The 23719-nt window shown below is 61.0% G+C and overlaps 1 protein-coding gene across 1 annotated transcript in view; it reads right to left on the bottom strand.

The window, feature by feature from the left end:
- The window catches only part of LOC130022617 (cadherin-23-like), a 320780-nt gene that overhangs the window by 77240 nt on the left and 219821 nt on the right, over window positions 1-23719 (bottom strand). Inside the window, exons 11-13 of the mRNA XM_056113382.1 lie at window positions 23505-23693; window positions 1298-1447; window positions 932-1090 (exon numbers count right to left, since the gene is read on the bottom strand). Coding sequence (XP_055969357.1) covers window positions 932-1090; window positions 1298-1447; window positions 23505-23693 — 498 coding nt within the window. The remainder of the gene's footprint in view (window positions 1-931; window positions 1091-1297; window positions 1448-23504; window positions 23694-23719) is intronic.

Here is a 23719-nt window from a genome sequence, read left to right as displayed (position 1 = left end):
GCTGGGGATCGAACCCGGGTCAGCCACGTGCAAGGCAAATGCCCTACCCGCTGTGCCATCGCTCCAGCCCCTTCACTAAGCCTTTAGGCCAGTGTTTCTCAAAGTGGGTGACACTGTCACCCCGGGGGTGCCAGAACCATCCATAGGGCTGCAGTGGCCTCGGGTGCAATTGGGGGCACTTCCTGCGTGGGCACCCCCAGGGGTCCGGAGGCCTCAGCGGCACTTGGTGGAGGCTGTTTGGGGCAGCGAGCAGGGAGCATCTCAGTGCCTCTGTCCCAGGCCAGCCCAGCCGGGCGAGAGGCTGAGAGACTGGGAAGTGTCGCAGGGGAAGGGCCGGCTCAGGGCGGTCCCCACCAACCTCTGCAGAGCAGACCCTCTCCCCAGGGGGCCTCTGGGACGGGCTCTGGCAAAGGGCAGGTCTCTCCTTGCGCCCCTGCTGAGGGCATCACCCGGGCTGGGGCAGCCACAGCTGTCCTGGCTTGCTCTGGCTTTCCCCCAGGTCCCTGGGGAACTGCCCTGCCCTACTCCCCGCTCCACTAGGGGGCGTCTGGGTGGGGAAGGCAAGCACCATGCACCAGCCTGGCCAAGGAGAATCAGGGCTGAGTGCTTGTCCCCCGCTGGGACCGATGTGGGGTCAGCGGGAAGCCTGGGGCCCCCTTAGGCCCAAATCAGGGTCAGATTCCTGCCCAGATGTGCGCTCTGAGACAGCCGTGCCTGAACCCTCCTGTGCTTTGGCTCAGCACCTGTCAGGAGGTGCCCTCTGCCGCCCACCCCTCTCTCTCTGGCCCTTGCCACGTGGGCGCCAGGCTGGCGGGCTCCATCAGGACGTGGATCAGCATCTGGGGGGCTGCAGACCCCTCTTGTAGGACTCCGGCGGGGGGTGTGTGGGCAGCTCCACAGAGCTCGAGCCTGGCGGGAGTGGGGGACTCACCAGCACGGTCAGCACCGAGGTGCCCACGGTGACGTTCTCGTACAGGCTGACGTTGTACAGCGGCTGGCTGAAGACGGGCCGGTTGTCATTCTCATTGATGAGGGCGATCTTCACCTTGGCGTAGCCCACGTGCTCTGGCACGCTCTCGTTGGCAAAGAGCTGTGTGGGCAGTGAGGGCGGGCTGGCGCTCGGCCCTCGTTCCCGGAGGCCTCCTGAGACCGCACAGGGCTGGTGGGCCCCGTCCATGGGGGACAGCAGGGGTCTGGCTGGGCTGGCTCATGGCGGCTGGTATTTGCTGCTCCCTCCCCCACACCCCGCCTCAGCCCAGAATCCCTCCCTCCCCGCGGGGGCACGAAGGGTCCTCACGTCGAAGTCGTAGCGGTCCACGGTCTCGTAGTCCAGGGGGATGGCCACCCGGATGCGGATGTCCGCCTTGCCTTGCACGGAGGTGGGGGAGATGATGAAGTGATGGGAGTTGTTCCCCACGAGGTACACCTCGAACATGCTGTTCAGACCCTTGGGTGGGTGGAGAGACCGGTCAGGGGGCCTGCAAAAGCACACCCCTCATGCCCTGCCGCCCCCACGCCCACGTCATGCCCTGTGCATGCCCCAGGAAGGGGGGGCAGGAGGAGGGAGCGAGCAGGCTGCAGGCCTGGATGGGGCGGAGGGTCCCACTGCCGAGGCACCAATCAACCACGTGCCAGCACACGTCCTCAGGACCGCGGCACCCCGAGAGCAGTGTGACCCCAGCCCCCGCCCTCTCAGCGCTGTGGGCAGGCGGCCAGGTCACAGGCTTCCTGCCATGCCCACAGGGTCCTGTCCTCGCCTCAGAGCCCCACTTGTCCCCAGAGAGCCTGTCTGTCACCTGTCTTGGGTCAGGAGGCAGCCTGAAGTGGGGACATCGGCAGGGCCGGGGAGAGTCACAGGCGGGGACGGGGGAGTCATAGGCGGGGACGGGGGAGTCACAGGTGGGGCTGTCCCAGGCTGGGGTAGAGGTAGGCGACGCCCCTGCAGCTGTGCCCAGGTGAGATAAAGGTGTGTGACTCCCCGTCACAGTGCCCTCTACTCTGCAAGTGCTTCCAGGACCCCTAAAGTCCAGCCCAACCCAGGCGTGTCCCGGATGGAGTCTGTCTGCCCTGGACCCCAGAGGCAGCTTCCCCCACACGGGGTCTGAAGGAGAGGGGGCGCCAGGCTCTGTAGCCGTGTCCTGCCGACCTGGGGTGTGACAGTGGCCGGGGTCTCGAGCCCCAAGCCTGGAGAGCTTCCTGCCGACACCCACTTCTCCTGCCAGGAGTCTCTCGGAGGCCCCAGTGTGTGTGGCGTTTTGCAGTCGCCAGGGACGCCAACGCCTCTCCCTCCGCCCTGCAGGCCTGGGCTGTGATGCTGGTGGCGTGATGCCCCTGTCATGGCCCCCCCGAGCCTCCCCAGCCCCAGGCCCACTTACCAGGTTCTACCCGTGGGAGCATCAGACACGGCAGCAGGAGAGAAGGGAGCCAGGTGAGGGGAAGGAAGCAGAGAAGCGTGAGAAGGGAGACAGGGGGAGCACCGAGGAGGGAGCACCGAGGAGGGGCACGGGGGGGGAGGGGCACGTGTCCTCCCTCTCCTGTCTGCAGGGAGGGCCCAGGGCAGAGGCGTCCTGTCCCCTCCCTAACAAGGAGCTCAGAGACAGGCCCCCAGACGGAAGGAGGAAGAGGAAGCCAGACTGGGGACCTGGGCAGGGAGGGTCCCTTCAGCGCTGGGCAGAGGAGCCCGGGGCCAGCCAGGTGGCCCGTGAGCCACCGTTACCCGGCAGCCACAGATCAGAACTGCCCATGGAGCTGTATGAGAGGCACAGCAGCCTGAGCGTGGGTTGGGCCTGGGGAGGGGCCTGGCAGTGGCGTGGGGAACCACGGTGTCCAGCCAGGAGGGCAGCCTGGCAGAGGCGGCACAACCACAGCTGCAGGAGCACTGGACACAGAGCTCCTGGCATGCACAGGCCCTGGGCTCCCTCCCTGGCACCACACATTAATTACACGCGTGTGCACACTCACACTCACAGTCTCACACAAGCACACACTCACACACACGCACCCTTACAAAGAGGCTCACACACACGCACACACACGTAGTCTCATACATACTCACAGCCACACACACTCACACGAACACACATGCACGCACGGTCGTCACACACACGCTTACACACAGGCTCCCACACACTCACACACAGTCACAGTCACACACAACCACACACAGAGTCACATGCACACTCACATACACAGTCACACACACATTCACACACACACATTCACACATATACACACATTCATACATACACACACACCACTTCCACATCCCATGCTCACACACACTCACACACACTCTCTCACTTACACATCCCCAAGGCCAGATCTGGCGAATCGGAGCTCGTGGGTGGGGTCCGACACTCAGTTCGCGTCTGCTGGGACCCTGTCCCTCTTTCTGCCGCCTCCCGCCACCGTCAGGCCCGCACAGGCTGGCTGCAGCGTTGTCACTGAGTGCGGCGGGGGTGTGACTCGCGGCAGCGCGACCCCTGAGCCCCCAGACCCAGTGACACTCGGTGGAGAGCCACAGACAGGGCGGAGCACTGGGCAGCAGGCCTGGGGCAGCGAAGAGAACCGACGTGGGGGACCCTGTGCGGGGAATCCCGGCAGAAGGGAGCAAGCCCACGGCGGGAGCAAAGGGACCCCAGGTCACACGCTCACCTCGCACGGGGGCAGCCCAGGCACCCCCGGTGCCATCTGTGCCCCCTGCACAGGCAGGCGTGACTCTGAGCCCGGAGGAGGCTCCGGGCCTGGCCTCGATGCTCACCCCTCACCCCCGACCTCCAGGCTGTGCTGGGGCCCCCACAGCAGGAGGGAAGGACGGTGCTGGAGACTGGGACCTGTGCCTGCTCACATCACGCCTTCCAGGACCTGCGGCAGCCCTGGGGCCCTGGGAATAAGAGGGATCCCTTCTCCTTGGTCCCTCTCGGCATCCGGCTGTCCTGGACCCTAGTGTCTCCTACCGAGGCCCCTCAAAGGCTCAGCCTGCCCCTTCGGAACTTCCCAGAATTCCAGTTGGATTTGTGCTGTGTGTGTGTGTGTGTGTGTGTGTGTGTGTGTGTGTGTGTGTGTGTGACAGAAAGAGAGAGAGAGAAAGAGAGAGAGATGCGGCTGGCCAAATTGGTGCAAAGCGCCCCCTGGAGGCAGCCCTGGGTCGACCCCCAACAGCAGCTCCCACTGACCAGCGCTGGAGGGTGAAGCCAGTGTCAGTTCACCCCTTGGGAAGAGGGAAACTGAGGCCCGCGAGGGTGCTGGGCCAGGATGCCAGTTCCTGCCTGTCTGCCCTGATGCCCACCCAGCCTCGCCTGTGCCCCGGCACACAGACCAGCAGAGGGCAGGACAGCGAGGCCTCTGGGGACCCAGCCCAAGGCCTGACCGGGCAAGCGAGGGAGGGCGAGAGGGGGAGGGGCCAGGCAGGGTGCAGGGCGGCCCCAGCAAAGCAGACAGGACGAGGCCAGGCAGCAGAGGGGGCCGAGGGCAGCCCCAGACCAGCCCTGTCCACGGGCAGGCCCGGCCCGCGGTGGGCGTGGGGCGAGACGGAGGGGCCCGGGAGAGGCAGGAGGCCCTTTGGAGCGGCCGGTCGAGGGGCAATTCAGTTGGGAAGGGAGATAAAGGGAACATCAAAGGGATCCCTGGCGCGCGGAGAGGAGCGGGTGGATTAGACTCTCCTCCAGCTGGGCGAGGCGATGAGAAGGCTGATAGCCGCCAGCCTCGGCCCATCCCGAGCTGAGCGAACCGGCTGGGAGCGGCGGGAAGCTCAGGCTTGATGTATTCACGGGAGGGGTAGCCACGGCGCGCCCCCCGCGGGTCCCACCGGGGCTCTGCCGAGAATGAAGCTGCCCCCCGAGACGCAGCCCGCCAGCCCCTTATCAGCGGCTTCCAGAAGGGGCTGCCCCCCCCCCCCCCGCTCCCCCAGACTCCACCACCGAGGGCAGCCTGGGGAGGCCAGCGGCCACCGGGCCGGGAGTCGAGGCGGCCTGTGGTGCTCACAGTCGCATGGGTGTGCAGGCAGTGCTGACCCTCCGCCTGGCCACCCGCACCCCTTCTCTGGAGCCAGGCCTGTAGAAGCCGCTCTCCCCAACCTTAGCACCCCCTGCAGATGGTGGCACCCCTAGGAGCTGGGCAGGGAGGGGGGCGGCGGCAGTGGGTAGGCTTCGCTATCCATCACCATGGGCGACACCCAGAAGCCTCAGTTTCTCCATCTGCGCAGCTGACCTCTGGGCTAAGAAGCTGTGGGTGAGACTCCCCAAGGCCAGGGGCCCTGTAGGGGTTTGTCTTGCTGCTCCCGATGCTAGGGGATCCCTGGGGACCCCCACCCCGACCCTTTGGGCTGCAGTGTGTCCAAGAGGGCACCTCAGTTCTTCCTCAGAGGGAGGATCAGGCTCGCCCAGTGCAGGGTGGGCTGGGACAAGTGGTCTCTGCTAGGCCGGGGGGCTGCCAGCTGGGGACTCATGAAGCTCCGGGGGCCACTTGCAGACGCCATGCCCGGGACTTTAGCCAGTCAGGAAGGAGCCTCATCCTGAGGATGGGGGGGTGGGGGGTGGTCCCAGGGGCGTCTAATAGCAGAGTCAGGGGTCACACCCCATTTCAGTCACACCTGCCCTTTGCAACAGTGGGATTTTGCACTGATGACTTTTTGGTTTGTTTTTGAGGCATGCCTGGCAGTGCTCAGGGCTGACTCCTGGCTCTGTGCTCAGGAGCGCTCCTGGTGGGCTCAGGGGAGCAGGTGTGATGCCGGGATTGAACCGGGCACGGCCACCTGTGGAGCCAGTACCTTAGCCCCTGTTCAACTGCACCAGCTCTGCGCGAGAGATTTGGTCCCCTTAGGCCTCAGTTTCCTCATCTGCAAAATGGAAAGAATGAGGGCCTGATGGGGCCCTGGTGTGATTCCCAACATGTTGGCAGACACATGGGCTGGTGGGGAGGGGGCTGGCTCCTAGAACTGGGGCAGGTGGGGAGGGAGAGCTGGATACGGGTAGGGCAGGGGTCTCCCCTGGGCGCCTGTGGGTCTGATCTTTCCACAGAAATACTCCTTATCATGGTTTTGCTTAATTAGCCCCAATCAGACAGGCCAAGGTCAGCCCTGGCGGGTGGGGTGCCCCCTGCCCACCCCAAGCTGTGGCTGCTTCTCCAGCAGCCCACGTCTATGGGGGGGGGTCTACGTTCCCTGGGTCCCACCTGCCTCTCTGGGCCCACTGACCCACGCAGCAGTGCAGCCGCCTGCTGGAACATGGCATCAAATAGGGGCAACGGAAACATCGCACGGGGCCCCCACTGTGCCCCCAGCCTTTCCTCACCCTGCAGCCTCCTGGCCTCCAGCAGAGTTGGGAGAACAGACTCGGGAAACCCCGGGTGGGGAGACCCCCTCTGTCTCCCTGAGGCCCCGCTCGGCAACCCTGCAGGCCCAGGCCCTGTGGTGGGAGCTCAGCCCTTCTCTGGGGTCCCTGGCGTGTTGGCCCAGGAGCCCGTTTCTCCGACCCGGGAAAGAACCACTACATGAGGGTGAAGGGCACGGCCCACGTCACACTCGGCCCCCATCTGCCTCCATCCACCCCCACCTGCCCCCCAAGCTCCTCGGACCTGCGTCATTTCCTCTGCATCCGTCACTCACACTTGCATGACGGCCAAGCCCTGTGGTCCCCTGGGAAAATGGGGGGGGTCTTGGGGGTGATTCCCCAGGGCCCACCAATGCCTGCCGGGCTGTTTCAGGGTGCTTGCTTGCTTTTTATTTTCTTACTTAACTGGGTTTGGGGCCACACTCTGAGATGCTCAGGGACCACTCTGGCTCTGTGCTCGGGGCTGGTCTCCGGGGTGCTCTGGGCCTTCAGCGCGTGAGCACTGGCCCGCGAGCTCTCTCCAGTGCCCTCTGGAACGCTCCCCCACTCCCCAGCTTCGAGACCTCTCTCCCCTCTCCACCCTCCCCCCCAGCTGTCTCTCTGCTCCTCCCTCCCCTCCCCTGGTACCCTCCTCTTCCCAGTCCTTTCTCCCTCCCTCATCCCCTGCCTCCTTCCCTTGCTTCTCCTTCCTGGGCTCCGTTGTTTCCTCCCCGCGCCCTCCCCCCCCCCCCCCCCCCGCCAGCTTCCCCTCCCCCGCCCCGCCCCCCTCCCCCTTATCTGTTGAATTCCACAAGCTCCTGCACAGACCGGATCAATCCCAGGCTGCCTTGCCTTCAGCTTATCTCTGCTCCAAATGATTGATTTTCCCTCTTTAAGAGTAATTTGCTGGTGAATTCCATGTATTGCAAAAACCCCTGTGAAATCTAATTCAATCCGATTGGCAGCTGGCACTCCGGGGCGAAGAATACAAGAGAGCTGTCGAGTCCCGGGCCCAGACATCTGGACGCCTCCTCTAGGACGAGAGGGACGCGCGGGGCGGGCGGGCGGGCGGGCGCTTCTCCCCTGGACGCGGACCTGGCCTGGCGGGCCCCGAGCCGGTCTCAGCTTTTGTGGCAGAGGACCCGAACCACTCACCCGGCGACTGCACTGAGGTAAAACCGAGGACCAGCTCTTCTGGAATCCCATGCCCAGGAGCAGGCCTCGCCCCGGAGCACTGTGGGAATCCCGTCCTTCTGGGCCTTTCCCTTGCTCCACCCCCAACACCCCGCTGCAAGTCCCACCCCTCACCCCAGACCCCCGAGAGCCCCGGGCAGTGGCCAGCCTACTCTCTGCCCCTCTGCACCCGGCCTGTCCCACCAGAGCCTGTTTTCCTGCCTGTGAACAAGCTGCCTTCAACTGGGGGTGCTGGTCCTCACGGGCGGGACTGTGGGGGCTCTGGGGTACCGAGTTCTGCAAAGCGTGTCCCCGAGGGCCCAACAGGGGTAGGCCGGCATGGCTGCCTCGCATGGAGGCCCTTGGGTGCTGGGCCCTTCGCCCCTGCCCTGAGGTGCTCCCCAGGCCGCAATGATGGAAGGGCAGGTGCTCAACGCCCATCAGGGAGAGGGACGTACATAGGTGCCCCCTGGCACAGCAGAATGAACCGCATCCACCCCCAGGTGGCACTAGCCCTGGTGGCCCCAGCTCCAGGTGCCAGACTGTCACATCTGGTAGCATCTGGGGCGGGGGGGAGCAGGGCCCTCTCCGGGGCCTGGCTGGGAAGGCGATGGGGCCAAGGCGGGGTGAGGAGTTCCAGGGGCTCCATTCCTCATGCCCCAGGCCCCCAGGGGCCATCGGGGCTGTGGTTCCTCCCTGGGAGGGGGTGTGAAGGGGAAGCATGTCTTCAGTGGTGCAGGAAGGAGAGTGTGGACGTAAGGACACGCAGCACCCACAGCCAGTCCTAGGTGCACCCATGGCTGCCCTCCTCCTGGGGCCCCTGGGGCTGGGGGTGGAGGAGATGGGCCTGCAGGATGGGGAGCAGGAAGGCGGGGCCCAGCCAGAGCTGGACCGTCTCAGCAGTTGCCCGGCTCTATTTCCCATGCTAAGACTATTTCCCTGCTCCCACAGAGAGAGAAATGCGTGGCAAGGTGCAGAAATCTGCCCACCAGACGCAAGCCGGGGGGAGCATCACGGCTAATATACCCGTTTACACTCTGGGCCTCTCCAGCTGCCGTCAGACCCCCAGCCCAGAGCCTGGGGGAGCTGAGTGCCCAGCACCCAGGGCCAGGACAGCCCTGTGGCCTCAGGCCCCCCCTGCCCTCTGGGGCTGCCCTTCCCAGAGGGGCGTCTCGTGGCTGAAGGAGGCCTGGAGGGCAGAGCCCAGGGTGTGTGTGCGCTCTTGGGGGCAGGGCAGCCTCAGGAGCGGGTCTGAGTCCCTCCGCCACCCCCCAGCAGGACACCTTCAGGTGAGACCCACGCACAGCCACCCAGGCCTGCCCTGACCCCCGGACACGTTCCACACCCTCGGGTCTGCACATGGTGGCCAGGGGTGAACAGACAAAGGCGTGCGGGCATGGGCGGCTGTGGGAACCCACTGCGGTGGGAAGGAGAGAAAAAGAGACGCTGACAAAGACAGATGCTGAGGGAGAGGCTGGCCGCTGCCCGGCCCCACCTCTGTCCCTCCGGTCCAGCCTGTCCCCTCCTGCCCCCTCAGCTCCTGCAGGCCACACTAGCATCACCCTGCGCCTGCCTTTCCTGGGGACCCCACGGTCGTCCACGGCGTCCCCTCCACCCCCAGCCCATCCCCCCAGACCCAGGTAAGACCCTAAAGCGTGGGACACCTAGGAGTACCCAGGAGCACCCAGAGGCTCCCACTTGCCCCTGGCTCTGGCAGCCACCCAAGGGCACTGTGGCCACCTGCCTTCTGCTTATGGGCGGTCAGCAGCAGGGGAGCAGGAGGGGCTGCCTGCGTCCATGGGCCACGGGGTCCCATGTGCAGCCGCTCCAGCTCTGGGGAGGTGGGGTGTGGTTGCAGGCAGAGACTAACCTTAGTTCAGTCACTTGCCTGGAGAAAAGGGATGTGTGGGTACATGTCCCCCCCCCACCCAGAGAGGCCCGGCGACCACCCAAAGGCCCCGCAGGTGCTCCCTCAAGCCGTCCCTCTGCACCCCAAAGCGAGGCTGGGGTGCAGCCTTGAGGTCCCCTGCACTGGCGTGTGGGTCCCTGTGGGTGCCTTTGCTGAGGCCGCTGGTGTCTGAGCCAGTGTGGCCCCAGCAGGTGCGGGTCCCCCCACTGTGTCCCCCTCCCAGGGGCTGAGCACCCACCCCCCCACCCGGAGCCGGGGTGAGGGCAGGTGCGAGGAGAGAGTCTGGCTCCGGGTTTTACACCAGAAGAAAGCCCTGGCGAGCCTGCTCTGTAAATGCCAGTGGGTTTGGACTTTCTCTAATGAGGGCAATTAAAAGTCATTACGCTGAAAAGAGGAAAGTAAACACAGATACGTATGCTAATTGTGCTTCCTGACGGATGCCGGCTGCCAAGTCCGAGACAGCCAGCCGCTGGCCCCCGCCCCAGCCACTCTCCCTCCTCCGCTGCCTCCCCCCTCCTCCACCTCCTACCCCCACCTGGCGGTTCCCTTTCAGCTTCTTTCTGCTCCAACACCCAGTCCCTGAGTGTGACCCGTGACCCGGGGGTTTCGCTCTGTCCCTTGGCTCCCCGTGACACTTCATTTCTGTTTTCGCACTGTGGCACTCGCCAAATCCGACCCAGAACATGAGGGTCCCTACCCCAGGGACCTAAGCTGGACCTTCACAGCACACACAGCTGCCCGCAACCCCCCAGGATGTCTCGCCAGCTCGTCAAACCTTCCCCTCAGCAGGCCTGCTGCCCCCCCCCCCCCCCCCCGTCTCAGCAAATAAGAACTCTATTTCTCTAGAAACTCAGGCCAGATATGCAGGGAAGTCACTCAGTCCCTCACGCACACACACACACTCACAGATACATTTGCACACACACACGGGCCACACACATTCAACACAACATACATTTGTACACACGCACGGGCCACACACATTCACACTCAACACACACACCTATATACACACTTACACGCATGCATGGGCCACACACACACACAACATGTTCACATCTATACACACACGCAACGTACAATGCACACAACACTCATATCCACATTCACACACAAAACGCACACAACACACAATCGCATATTCACATGTGCACACACACAATACTGGGCACACATACATACTCACCTACACCCCCACTACCCCTGAGCTTCTCCTCCCAGCGACAGCCCCCCCAGGTGAGAGGTGCTGAGGTGAGTCCAGTCACAGGAGTGACCTCCTGCCGGACCCTTTATCTCCCCAAGGAGAGGGTGGACTGGAAAACTGGATGATCATCTGTGCAGGAACAAACCCAGCAGGGATGCAGGTGCAGACCACCCCCACCCCCAACACTTCCTGGCTGTGGTTCCTAGTTCAACCATCCTGCCTGGAAAACAGGAAGACAAAGGAGGGCGTAGGGGCCCACGCGGGGCCACAGGAGCTGGGAGGGGCCGTGCGGGCAGTAGGGACCCTCCCGGAGAGGTCCAGGACTCTGAGGGTGAGTGCCGGCGGGGTCAGGGGGGCCTGGCTTGGTACTCAGAGTTGGCATCCTGCGCGCCAGGGTCAGGACTATCCCTGCCTGTGAAGAACGTGGCCACTAGCCTCCACTGCACGTTTCCTCTCCAGAACTCAGCCCGCGCACACAGAGACGCCCTCACTGCATCACTAGGCACACAGAACCCCACGGGAAATGACTCCAGCTGCAAATGTCTCAACGGGAAAGCCACGCAGAGTCCGAGAGGCTCCGTGAGTGAAGGTGCCGGCCGGGAAGGCCAGTAACAGCAGCTCTGGAACCTTCCTGGAGAGGGCCTGAGAGAGGAATTGTGGAGGGAGTTTAAGGAGCTCGAAGAAACAGTGGATGGAAAGAAGCACCAGTAAGAGGATGTGAGAGCAGAAATGAGGAAATCCCAGAGACGACAGAACGGAGAGACTCGGTCGGTGAAACGGAAACCTCCCTGGACGGCCTCCGCAGCAGAGGGACAGCGGGTGAGGACAAAACCACCGAGCTCCAGGATGGGGTGGAGGAAGGAGGAAGGAGACCTCCGGTGACAGCAGAGGCTGAGGTGGCGGGACACCCGTCTCCCGTGTCTCGGACACAGAACTCACAGGAGGCGCATTCACGGGGCCGGGGAGCAGAGTCCGCAGCAGGAGAACTGACCCCACGGAACAGCGTCAGACCCCGCCTCCCTGCCCCCACCTCGCCCCAGGCCACGCCAGATGGACATGGGGCCGAGAAGGTCAGTTCTGCGGGGGAGCTGAGCTTCCCGGGAGGCAGTCAGAATGGGAGTCTCCAGATAGATAACGGATGAACCCAGAGCCAACCTCACCGGACCCCAGTCCGAGCACACAGCCTCGGGTGTCCCCGGGGCCACCACAGCCCACCCCACCTCCTACCCGGCGCCATCTCCCCCTGCCCTGCCACAGAAGCAGGGCTGTGACTTCCCTCTCAGGCAGAGCCCACTTGGGACTCCCGCTGTGAAGCCCCAAACTTTGTGGTGGTTTGATTCCCCCACTCCCCCGAAACACACACATATTCCTGATAACAATTTAATTAATTCTAGCTCCAACCACATTGTCCCACAAAAACTTACAAAGGTAGTCACAGTGGAAAGGGAATCACCAGAGCTACACCAGAGCGGGGCAGGGCCTGTGATACCGCCAAGTCTCCCAGAACCCTCACACAGAACTCCAAACAATGAGGGAAGAACAGAAAAATCGGCTAGGGAAGCTCCAGAGGGGAAGGAAGACGCAACACCTCAGAGCGTTCCCGTCTGGGGAAGGCCCTCGGGAGGCCCTCGGGAATCACCCCCAGCCTGCAACACACAGCAGGGAATCCCACCACGATGAGTGAGTGAGGATCGTAGCCTGGGAGACTGGGTCAGGACTGGAGTAGAGCGGGCCATGGGCCTTGATGACCTCTCAGGTAAGGACTTCGGGAGAATGTCCCACGCACTCAAATCACCAACGTATAGGTAGTCAGTAAAGCACGGGAAGGCAGGAGAACAGCCAAGCTGTCTGCAGTGACGTGGCTGGAACTGGACGACATCGTGTGAGCAAGAGAGTCAGTCAGGAGGAAGGAGAGACGCAGAATGATCTGTTTCAGATGTGGGACTTAATGACACACAGTAGGGCAGCCACACCGCTCCAAGGGCAACACAACGGGGGCACTGACCCACAACTGAGTTGGGGGGTGGGAGAGTGAGGGGATGGAATTATGTCCATGAGAAACATTATTGATATCCCTGTAATCCAAAAAGTAAATCTGTTTCCGTTTTGTTTGGGGGCCACACCCAGCGGTGCTCAGGGCTTACTTCTGGCTCTGCATTTGGGGATCACTCCTGGCAGTGGCTGGGGGACCATGTGGGGTGCCGGGGATTGAACTCGGGTTGGTCATGTGGAAGGTAAGTGACTTAAGCACTGTTTCATTACTCCAGCCTCCCCCCCAAAAAAAAATTTTTTTTTAAAGTATGTCAGCGAAGGGGCCGGAGTGATAGCACAGCGGGGAGGGCGTTTGCCTTGCACGCGGCCAACCCGGGTTCAATCCCCGGCATCCCATACGGTCCCCCAAGCACTGCCAGGAGTAATTCCTGAGTGCAGAGCCAGGAATAACCCCTGAGCATCGCTGGGTGTGACCCCAAAAGAAAAAAAAAAGCATGCCAGCAAAAATGAGAAAACTCCAGTCAGAAATGACAGCACTGGAGAACTTGATGGGTGAAATGGAGACTGGAAGGAAGGCCCAGGTGACAGACAGAGCAAGAGCAGCTGCAGGGAAAGGCCAGTCAGTTCCAAGATGAGATGCAAGAAACCTGTAGAAAACAACAGAATGTGTGTGGGGGACCCTCAGAATCAATGAATGGGTCACGAGAGAATGATGGGATGAACTCAAGAGGAACAACGAAAGAGTCAGGGAAGCCCCGAGAAGAGGAAAGCAATTTTGACGAAGAATCATTAGTCACCGCTTCCTTCTACAACCCAAAATCGCCGCCAAGCCCCTGCCCTGACTCCACCGTCTCAGGACGGACTCATCAAGATATAATCGGCTGAAAATTCAGGTATGCGGATTTTGTGACTGAAATCTCCGGGCTTTCTTGGGGTCGAGATAGGCTACCTCCCCAACTCCCCAATACTCCCGGCAGCACTGGCAGTCACCCCCACAGGCCAACCCCAGCGCCACCACTAGTAAGCTCTACTATTGACCTTGCTTCAGAGATCCATAAATAATTCTCAAAAGAGGTCAAAAGTCACAGTTACTCTCGGATCTACGCAGGGCTGAACAGACCAGGGTAAAATGGAAGGGGGCAGGTTAGGGTGGTGCCTGCCCAAGCAGAGCCCCTGGCAGCCGCTTGCTTCCACAGTCCAAATCATCACCATACCCCTGGCCTGACTCCACTGTCTCAGGACGGACCTCCCCAGGATATAATTGGCTGAAAATTCGGGTAGGTGGGTTTTGTGACTGAAATCTCCAGGCTTTCTCAGGGTTGGGATGGGCTACCTCCCCTCACCTCCCTGTACTTCTGGAAGCCTCCTAGTCACATCCAAACCCCAAAGCTGCCACCCAGTTGAAGAGCGACTCCAGCCTTACCGTCCCAATACAAATACCGAATGCCCTGAACAAACACTATGACCTCTTAGCACCTGGACTGCAAACCATAATGCCCAGAAGGAAAAGGAGAGAGAGAGCAAGAAAGAAATCGCCTCCCGTCGAGGGAGGCTGGGGGTGGTGGGGGTGGGGTTCGGGTGGATGGTGGGAGGGAAACAGGGGACATTGGTTGTGGGACACGTACACTGGCAGAGGGATTGAGTGCTGGATTACTATTATTTTTTTAATTTAAAAAAAAGTAACGTGGAGTTTATGCCCAATTCAATCAGCATAATCAATGGCTGGAAAAAAAAAAGCAGTACTCCTACATTAAAAAAAAAGAGAAAAAAAGAATGATTGTGGCTGTAGCAATAGCACAGCTAGTAGGGCATTTGCCTTGCATGCGGCCGACCAGGGTTCGATTCCCAGCATCCCATATGGTCCCCTGAGCACCGCCAGGAGTGACTTCTGAGAGCCAGGAGCAAACCCTGTGCATTGCCGGGTATGACCCAAAAAGCAAGCAAACAAACAAAAAAAAACAAAAAAAAATCCAAAAAACATTGATTATCAAAGAAATCCCATGTGGTAAGTTCCCAGCATTGAGGAGTACAAGCACCCAGATTCAAGAGGCCCAGGGGTCCCAGCCAATGGAGACCCACACAGTAAAGGTATTCAGGGTGGTGGGGGGGAATCTTATGTTTTTTTTTCTGTGCCATGGACCCCTCTGGCAGCCCCTGGGTCCCTTCCCAAATAATGTTATTTCTGTTTATTTTTTGAGGTGTTGGGGATCCACCATCTTACACGGGCAAGACGAGTGCTCGATTTCTGAGCTACATACCTGGCCCTCTCGAATAACATTCTTACTGCACAAAATAAAGTCCATGAACTCACAAAGTCCAATACTTATTCTGACAGACTCTCATCAAAGACTTTTTGAAAGGGCATAACAGTTGAATCCTGTGTTGATGCATTAACGTGGGATTTGAGGCCAAAGGAGGGCTCTGTGGATAAAAGGGCCTGTCTGCAAACACAAGACCGTGAGTTTTTTTCCTGGGTTTGGGGCCCCAGCCTCAGTGCTCAGGGCCCACTCCTCACTCTTGGCTCAAGAATCACCTCCTGGCGGGGCATGGGGGCACCTAGGTGGTGCTGGGGAAGAAAACTGGATCAGAGATGCCTGTGCTAGCTCTCTGGTGGCCACGGTGTCACCCCAGGCCCTGACCATACGGGCCCATTCCAGCCTGGCAGCTCTGAGACCCCCCACCACCCTCCCCAGAACTGAGTACCACGGCTAAGGACAGGTGAGAACGCCCGTCGGCCAGCAGTGTGACCTCAGCAAGCAGGTGTGTGGGCACCGGTGACGCAGCCCGACCAGGGGCCACCAGATGGTGTGTACACAGGCACCCTGGCTGAGGGAGTGGGCGTGGGTGTGAGCCCCGCAACTCAAGGGTGGGCCCTGGGCAGGCTGCCCAGCCAGGCATGTGTGTGCCCCCCTGGTCCTGGCCACAGCAGCAGCAGCAAACAAAGGATAAAGGAAGGGGAGAGGGAATGAGATTCAGGTCTCACGCCGGCTGTCACCTGCAGTGAGGGAGGAGTGGAAACGGCATTTGCTGACGGCTGTGATCCCTGTAACGTGATATAAAAATATGAGGTTCCCTGGGGCCAGAGTCACAGGTGGCTGACACTCCCGGGGGCTGTGTGTTTCCACATTCGAGGGGCCCCTGCACCCCCAGACTGAGAACCCCCCACTGAAAGGAGCCTGGTGAGCGTTGGGGTGGCGCGGGCGGGGCTGGGGACCACAGGGGCAGACTGGGCGGACTAACGGGGACAAATGTGCAAATAAATTTGAATAAACAAGGTTGTGGGCTGTGCTCCCTGGCGGCTGGCACATGTGTGGAATGGAAATGAGGGGGGGGGGGTGCAAATAAGGGCCCAGACGAGCAGAGCGAGCTCCGATCTCTCTCTGTGCCCCCCCCCCCAAAAAAAAACAAGGATTCCAGCGCACACGTTCCACGTTCCTCCCTGCCATCCTCTGCTTTGTATTTGGTTATTTGGTGGCGCGTCTCCTCGGGGAGGTGGGTGACTCCGGTGTGTGTTTCCCCTCTGCCCCTCAAACAAGTGAACCACGTCCTCTGCTGCTGGAAACAGGGACTAGCTCCCAGCAGAGGTGTCCTCATCACCTCTGCAGGGAGGGCCCCCATTTCCCACCTCCTCTCCTTCCTGCTTGCTGGGATCAGACCTGCGAGCACAGGCGGTGGGTGGAAGGGGTGGCAGGGCTGTGGCTTATGGCGCACGCGGAGGACTGAGGTCGAGGTCAAGTTTGACCCACAGGCTGTGTGACTTTGAGTAGGTCCTGCAGCCTCTCTGAGTCTTCACTACTGTCTCTGAATACACACCGGGCAGGGCAGGAAAAAGTGAGGCTTAAGGCTCAGAGGACAGGTTTTTCTGGGTCAGGCACTGTTCTCCGCGCGCAGACGGGCCCACTGCATGGTGAAGGCAGCTCTGTGTGACAGCACTGTCACTGTCCCCACCCTGGGTCAGAGGAGAGAGCGGGAGAGGAGAGAACCCCTGAGGTCACAGGTCAGCATCAGCAGAGGGCCTGCACTCAGGCACTGCGGTCGCCAAGCCACAAGTCTTGGGACGGAGCCGAGGGCCACGCACACACACTCACGCACACATGTACACTCACAGTCATACATACATATATGTGCACACACACTCACACATATATGAACACACACTCACACGTACACACAGGTACACACGCGCATGCACACATATTCACACGTACACATGCACACACTCTCACAGGCTCACTCACAAGCACCGACATTCACACGCACACATTCACACGTGCATACGCGTGACCCACATCCTGCCCCCCCCCAAGCTCTGAGTTCCCGAAGCTATTCCAGGGGTCTCACTTGCTCCTCCTGACCCAGTGAGGGGCCCAGGAACAGGGAGCCCCAGGGTGCAGCCCCCTCCCAGGGAGGGAGCAGAGGCAGAGGAAGCAAGTTTGGGGGAAGGAGGGCGGAGGACGTCAGGGGCAGGAGCAGTGGGTGGTATCCCCCACCTGGGAGAAGGTGAGGCTTGGTAGGGACCAGAGGGGGCCACTGAGGCACGGGGTGGGTGCAGGGGAGCAGAACTGGCAGGAGAAGAGTCTCCCTCTCACCGTCCCAGGCAGCAGGGATTGGGGGCGGGTTAGGGCCTGGAGACAGCTGGGAAGGCTGGAGGGATGCTGTGTGTGTGGGGTGGGGGGTCACTCTCCAGCAAGGTACACCTCCTCCTCCCTGGACTTCCCCAGCTGCTGCAGGGGAAGCTGCAGTTCCCCCCTCCCCAAGACCCCCTACACCTCCCAGGAGTCAAAGTCCTGGGCCGGGCCCTTCTGTTTTGGTGGTTTGGGGACTACACGGGTGGGTTTCTTGCTTCTGCTGCTGCTCAGGGTGCTGGACGGAACCGGCCCCTGGGCCAGTCTCAGCTCTGGAGAGCTTCTGTCCCCAAGGCCGGGCCAGGGCTTGGGGGTTCCGAGGTCTGAGGGGTTCAGGGCCCAGGCTGCAGAGCGGGGGTTGGGGGCCCGGCCTCTTGAGAACAGAAGCGAAAGGAGGATGGCTGCAGGGCTGCACCTCTCAGGAGAGAGCACCTTCAGTGTGAGCAGGGAGGGAGGAGGAGGGAGAGGAGGGGAGGGAGAACAGGGAGGGGGAGGGAGGAGAGGGAGGAGAAGGAGGAGGAAGGAGGAGGAAGGAGGGGGAGGGAGAGCCCAGAGCTTCTGGCTTCCTTCACCCAACCCTGCAGAGGCAGACACAGACGGGGGAAGCCCCAGTACCCCCTTTCAGGAGGGCTGAACAGAACCGTCCACCGCCCCAGACCCCACCTGCTGGCTGACAGACCCTGAAGGCCTGTGGCCGGCTCCTTCCAAGGAGAGGCGGGACGGGAGAGCCAGGGCAGGCTGCGGGGAAAGGCTGATCCAAGCGGGGACAGACGCACCAGGTGCGGCGAGCCACGGGGAAGTGGCCCCTGATTCCTAAGTGGCTTCTGGCTGGAGCCCGGGGAGAGGCGGGAGTTGCCCGCTGGGCCAGGGAAGGAGGTTGCACAGCCCTAAACTGAACCGGGGAGCCGAGCTCCCGCACCGGGAGGGACTTGGGGGGCCTCAGCCTCAGATGCCGCCTTCCTTTGGGCGATCTGCATTAGAACCATCTATTTGCATATCAACTGTCATAGGGTGCAAATAGGTTGTTTTGTGTCTCTGCCTGCCCTTCCCTCCTCCCTGCCAGGCTGCTTCTGTGTATTTTCTATAGCTGGGCAACGGAGAAGAAATTACTCCTTTGCAAGGAGGTGGAGTCCCCGCGAGCCAGAGAGGACCTCTCTGAAGCGCCTTTGTTGTCTGGAACGGTCGGGCCAGGCCAGGCTCAGGCCGAGAGGGCCGAATCCCTGAGCGGGGTGGGCAGCGTTACCCACTCAGGGAGGGAGGCCAGCAGAGTATCGGGAAGGTGCCACCCAGTTTTCCTCTCTCCTGTTCTGATCAACCCTGGCGCCCCTGCCGCCCGCAGTGGGGCTCTTGCAGGCGGGGTAAGCCCTGGGCCACCCCAACACCCGTGGGATTGGGTCCTGCTTTAACAGCTGGTACAGTGCTGGGCAGTCCTGCCTCCCGGACACCTGTCTCTCGCTGTCCTGGAGAGACAGAGTCCTGAGCACGGGCACGGCCAACTCCCCCGGCCAGCCTGTGACCCCGGAACCTGACCTCTCTTCGTGCCCCCCGCCTGCCTCCCACCCCAGCCTGTGAACACACCTTGCGAGTCTCATCACCCTCAGCCCAGACACACTCGCCCAGAATGACCGCACAGCTGGCCCACAGCGAGAAACAGGAGGCCTGGCACAGCGCCACCCGATTTGTCCTGGAGGGTCTCCCAGGTCCCCCAATTCGGGACAGGCTGGAGAGTTTCGGCTCTGGCTGCTGCCCCCTGAGAGCCCGCAGCCGGGCCCATCCGTACTGGGGTGCTGGGGCCGGACTCCCAGATCAGACTCCCTCAGAATGCGAAGGCGGGATGGAGCGACTGGCTGCGTCAGCGGGGGTTCATTCCCACCCCCTGTCTAGGAATCAGTCCAGGAGGTGTTTGGGGTGGCCGGGGTGCGCCTGATGGGGACAGCAGGACAGCCCAGTGACGTTACAGTGGGCCTTGGGATCCAGGGGGCCTTTGGGAAGGAGGCACTCTCCAGCCCAGGGAGCAGTGGGATGGCACCCAGGGTGCCAGGCACCCTGCCTACAGTGGACATGCTGACAGAGGCCTGGATGTGGAGTGGCCACTAGGGGCAGGAAGGACCCAGCACACCCCTGCCCTATTCCTGCAGATGTTTCAGACAACCTTTGGGCAAAGGGGGCCTGAGATACACTCCAGAGTTAGGGTGATCTTGGCATCCTTCATCCAGCTGCAGTGAGGGGCCCTCGGGGTTCTGGCACTGCCGGGGGTGATGCTCCCAGAACCCACAAATGTAGGAGGTGCTCTCTGTGTGCGGGAGATGTGTGGGAGATGCTTCATGTGTGGGAGGTGCTCTGTGTGCGGGAGTGCTCCCCATTCTTGTGTGAGAGGTACTCCATGTATGGGAGTGTACTATCCATCTCTGTGTGGGAGGTGCTCCCTGTGTGTGGGAAATGCTCCGTGTGTGTGGAAGTGCTCCCCATCTGTGTGGGAAGTGCTCTCTCTCTTTGTGGAAGTGTTCCCTGTCCATGTGTGGGAGATTCTTCATGTTTGGGAGGTGCTCTGTGCGTGGGAGTGCTCCCTATTTTTGTGTGAGAGGTGCTCTGTGTGTGGGAGTACTATCCATCCATGTGTGGGAGGTGCTCCTCGTGTGTGGGAGGTGCTCTGTGTGTGGAAATGCTCCCGATCTGTGTGGGAAGTGCTCTCTCTCTCTGTGGGAGTGCTCCTTATCCATGTGCGGGAGGCGTTGTGTGTGGGAGTGCTCCCCATCTGTGTGGGAAGTGCTCTCTCTGTGGAAGTGCTCCCCATCCATGTGTGGGAGGTGCTCCTTGTGTGTGAGAGGTGCTCTGTGTGTGGAAATGCTCCCGATCTGTGTGGGAAGTGCTCTCTCTCTCTGTGGGAGTGCTCCTTATCCATGTGCGGGAGGCGTTGTGTGTGGGAGTGCTCCCCATCTGTGAGGGAAGTGCTCGCTCTGTGGGAGTGCTCCCCACCCATGTGTGGGAGGTGCTCCATGAGTATGGGTGATGCTTCCTGGACCCGTGTGTGTGGGAGGTTCTGGGCCGAGCCCTGTGTGTGTCCCGGCTGCCTTCTCTCCACGTCCTGTGCAGAGCTCCTTGGTGCCCCCGACTCCAATGCCCCCCCGCTGCCTGGCAGGCAGGTGGGGCACCTGCTTGGTTCTGAAGGGTGGCCCCAAGGAGGAGTCCCTGAATGTCTGGGGTGACGTGGGTGCTCCTCCAGCCCTCTCACCCCAGCAGGCCCTGAGAACCTGCAGCACGCCCACCTGCTCAGAGGGTCTCCCTGCCCACCTGGCGAGACCAGCAGACCAGCAAGAGGCAACAGTGCTTCGGGCTCGCCTGCAGCTGTGACAGGAATGGGCCCTGCCTGCTACTGCCTCCCACACACTTGAGAAAGGGAGGCTCGGAACGTGGCCAGGAAACACCCAAGGGTGCAGCGCTAGCCAGCGGCAGGTTGTGCAGGAGTATGGGCCTGGGATTCCCGACACCCAGCCAAGCCCCTATCGGGCCGTAGCCCCGGCCGCGTCTCTGCCCATCTTCCCGCCGGCCATCACATAAGCCCCGCACCAGCCACACAGGCCATGCCCAGGCCTCTCCAAAGACTGGGCTCCTTCCAGGAGAAGTGGCCTCTCTAAAGGTCACTACCGGCCACCCGCCCTGCTGGACTCCCCCGAGGGTCTGTCTGTGCTCTCAGCGCTCCCCGCCACCAGCTGAAGCCTCACCTGGACCCGCCCGTCCTCCCTCCCCTTCCTCAGCTGAGCATGGCCTGCGGCATGGCCCCCTCCCAGGGCAATGTTATGGCCAGAAACCAAGGGAAGGACCCCTCCCTCCCCCCTCCCTCCCTTACTCCCTCTCTCCTTTTCCAGGAGTGTGTATATGTGTGTGTGTGTGTGTGTGTGTGTGTGTGTGAGAGCAACACCCAGAATTACTCCAGGGGGCCATTTCTGGCTCTGCACTTAGGGGACCACACGGTGCAGGGGTCGAACCCAGGGCCTCACGCATGCAAAGCTAGCGCTCTGGCACCGAGCCACATCTCTGGCCCTCACAGGACAGGCTTCAAATGAGGCTCCTCGGGGCTGGAGCGATAGCACAGCGGTAGGGCGTTTGCCTTGCACGCAGCCAACCTGGCTGACCCGAGTTCGATTCCTCCGTCCCTCTCGGAGAGCCTGGCAAGCTACCGAGAGTATCTCGCCCGCCAAGCACAGTAACAACAAAGTCTCCAATGGAGATGTTACTGGGCCCGCTCGAGCAAATCAATGAACAACGGGAGGACAGTGACAGTGACAGGCAACTGAGGCTCCTTCATTCCAGAGGGCCACGAGACGGTCCACAGGAAGGCTGAGAAAATGTTGGAACTTGTTCTTATTCCTGTTTATCCATCCCCCGCCCCCAGTATCGCCCCACCGGCCCTCCCCCCCCCCCCCCCCCACGACGCCCAGCTCAGGGCCTGCTTGCATCACCACCTTTCAGCTTCACCACACTTTTGTGCTGTTTCAAATGGACACGCACACATGGCATATGTTTGCTGAAAACACAACTGGCCCCTGAAGATAAACACAGGGGACACACTTGCTGGACGTCCCCCAAGGGCCCCACAGCCCCCTGCCCATGGTGGTGCTCTGCACTGACAGGTGTGGAGTGACTCAGGACAGAGGCACTTGCAAGGACCTGGGGACTGGGGGCGGGAGGGGGGGAGAGGGGCAGGAGAGCGTGTGGAGGGAGGGAAGGGAGTCCGGGCTGGGCAGGTTCTGTTGTTTCCCCAGCAGAGGGAGGCCCAGCCAGGGAGGAGGCAGTGCCCACCCGCCCGCAGCCCCGCAGCAAGGCCAGTGATGAGTCGCGTTGGAGTAATTGCGGAGAAGCACCTCGGGCTGGGAAACCTAATGGAATTCCTGAGCAGCCTGGCCCGAGCAGTAATAAGTAGAGGCCCTGGGAAGGGCTGCGGGGAAGGGCGGGACACGGGGGAGGCTTGGCTGGAGGCAGGCTGAGGGCGGAAGGATGGGATCTGCCCCATCCTGGCCCGTGTCCCGGGGGGAACTTCCTCCACTCTTACTTTACAACAGTCTTTAGCCAAGCAGGTCTACAGGTACAGTGATGCAGTGTCCCAGGCCCTGTCAGGGTCTCCTTGTGGCACCCAGGCCCATTCATAGAGCCACCCACCCATCCGTCCATCCACTTATCCATCCATCTATCCACCCACTCATCCATCCATCTGTTCATCCACCACCCATCTATCTACCCATCCATCCATCCATCCATCCACCCACCCACTCATCCATCCACTCACCCACCTATCCACCCACCCACCCACCTTTCATCCACCATCCATCCACCTATTCATCCATCCATTCACCAATTCATCCAACCATCCATCCATCTGTCCATTAATGCACCTATCCATCATCCACGCACCCATCTATCCACCATCCATACATCTTCCTATCCATCATCCATCCATCCATCCATCCATCACCCATCCACCATCTATCCACACATCCATCCATCCATCCATCCATTCATCCACCCATCATTCACCCATCCACCATCTATCCACACATCCATCCATCCATCTATCCATCCATTCATCCACCCATCATTCACCCATCCATCACCCATCCACCCATCCATCACCCATCCACCCATCTATCCACACATCCATCCATCCATCCATCCATCCATCCACCCATCATTCACCCATCCATCACCCATCCACCCATCTATCCACACATCCATCTATCCACACATCCATCCATCCATTCATCCACCCATCATTCACCACCCATCCATCACCCACCCACCCATCCATCCATTGTTATGGGGGTAGCATGTGGCCACCCTTGGGCCCATGCAGCTTTGAGGCCAGAAGCCGGGCTCCTGCGTTCTGATGTCTTGAGCCACACCCCTGGCCCCCAGGCTTCCTTTAAAAGCACTTTACACTCTTCTCGTGGAAAAACAGGAATAAGACTGTCTTTTGGGGTCACATACAAAATGTCTCTGCTTTAAAACTCTTCTTTTGTGTGTGTACACCTTATGACACTGGATTAGAACAGAGATCACGAATCCCATTTCTAAATAGATAACCGCAGACTGATGGTATGTGCTGAATTTTTTTTGGGCGGGGGTTGAAGAGGCTTAGTCCTAAATTAAGACACTACTGATGTGTGCAGCCTCAGTCACCCTCGAGGAGAAGGGGGAAAACAGTCGTGTGTGATTCTAGATTTCCCCCCGGGAAAGGAAGCCCCGAGACGCCGGGTCTCTCCGAGGGGTCCACATAGGCCCCGCATTTCTGGACTCACCTCGTCCTTGTCCACCACCTGGATGAACAGCGGGAGAGCAAAGCCGACCTGGGCCAGCTCGGTGATGGCCACGCTGTACTCGGAGCTGTTGAACTCGGGGGCGTTGTCGTTGATGTCAATGACCAGGATGTTGAAGGTGGTGGTGACGGTGGCGTCTGACGGGGTGCGGTCATCGTTCAGCTCTGTGCCCTGCATTCAGACCACAGCCCAGAGGT

This window comes from Sorex fumeus, unplaced genomic scaffold (assembly GCF_029834395.1).
Source record: "Sorex fumeus unplaced genomic scaffold, SorFum_2.1 ptg000020l, whole genome shotgun sequence".
NCBI lineage: Eukaryota > Metazoa > Chordata > Mammalia > Eulipotyphla > Soricidae > Sorex > Sorex fumeus.
Note: the sequence above shows the minus strand (reverse complement) of the source record. Positions and strands in the feature narration are given on the sequence as shown.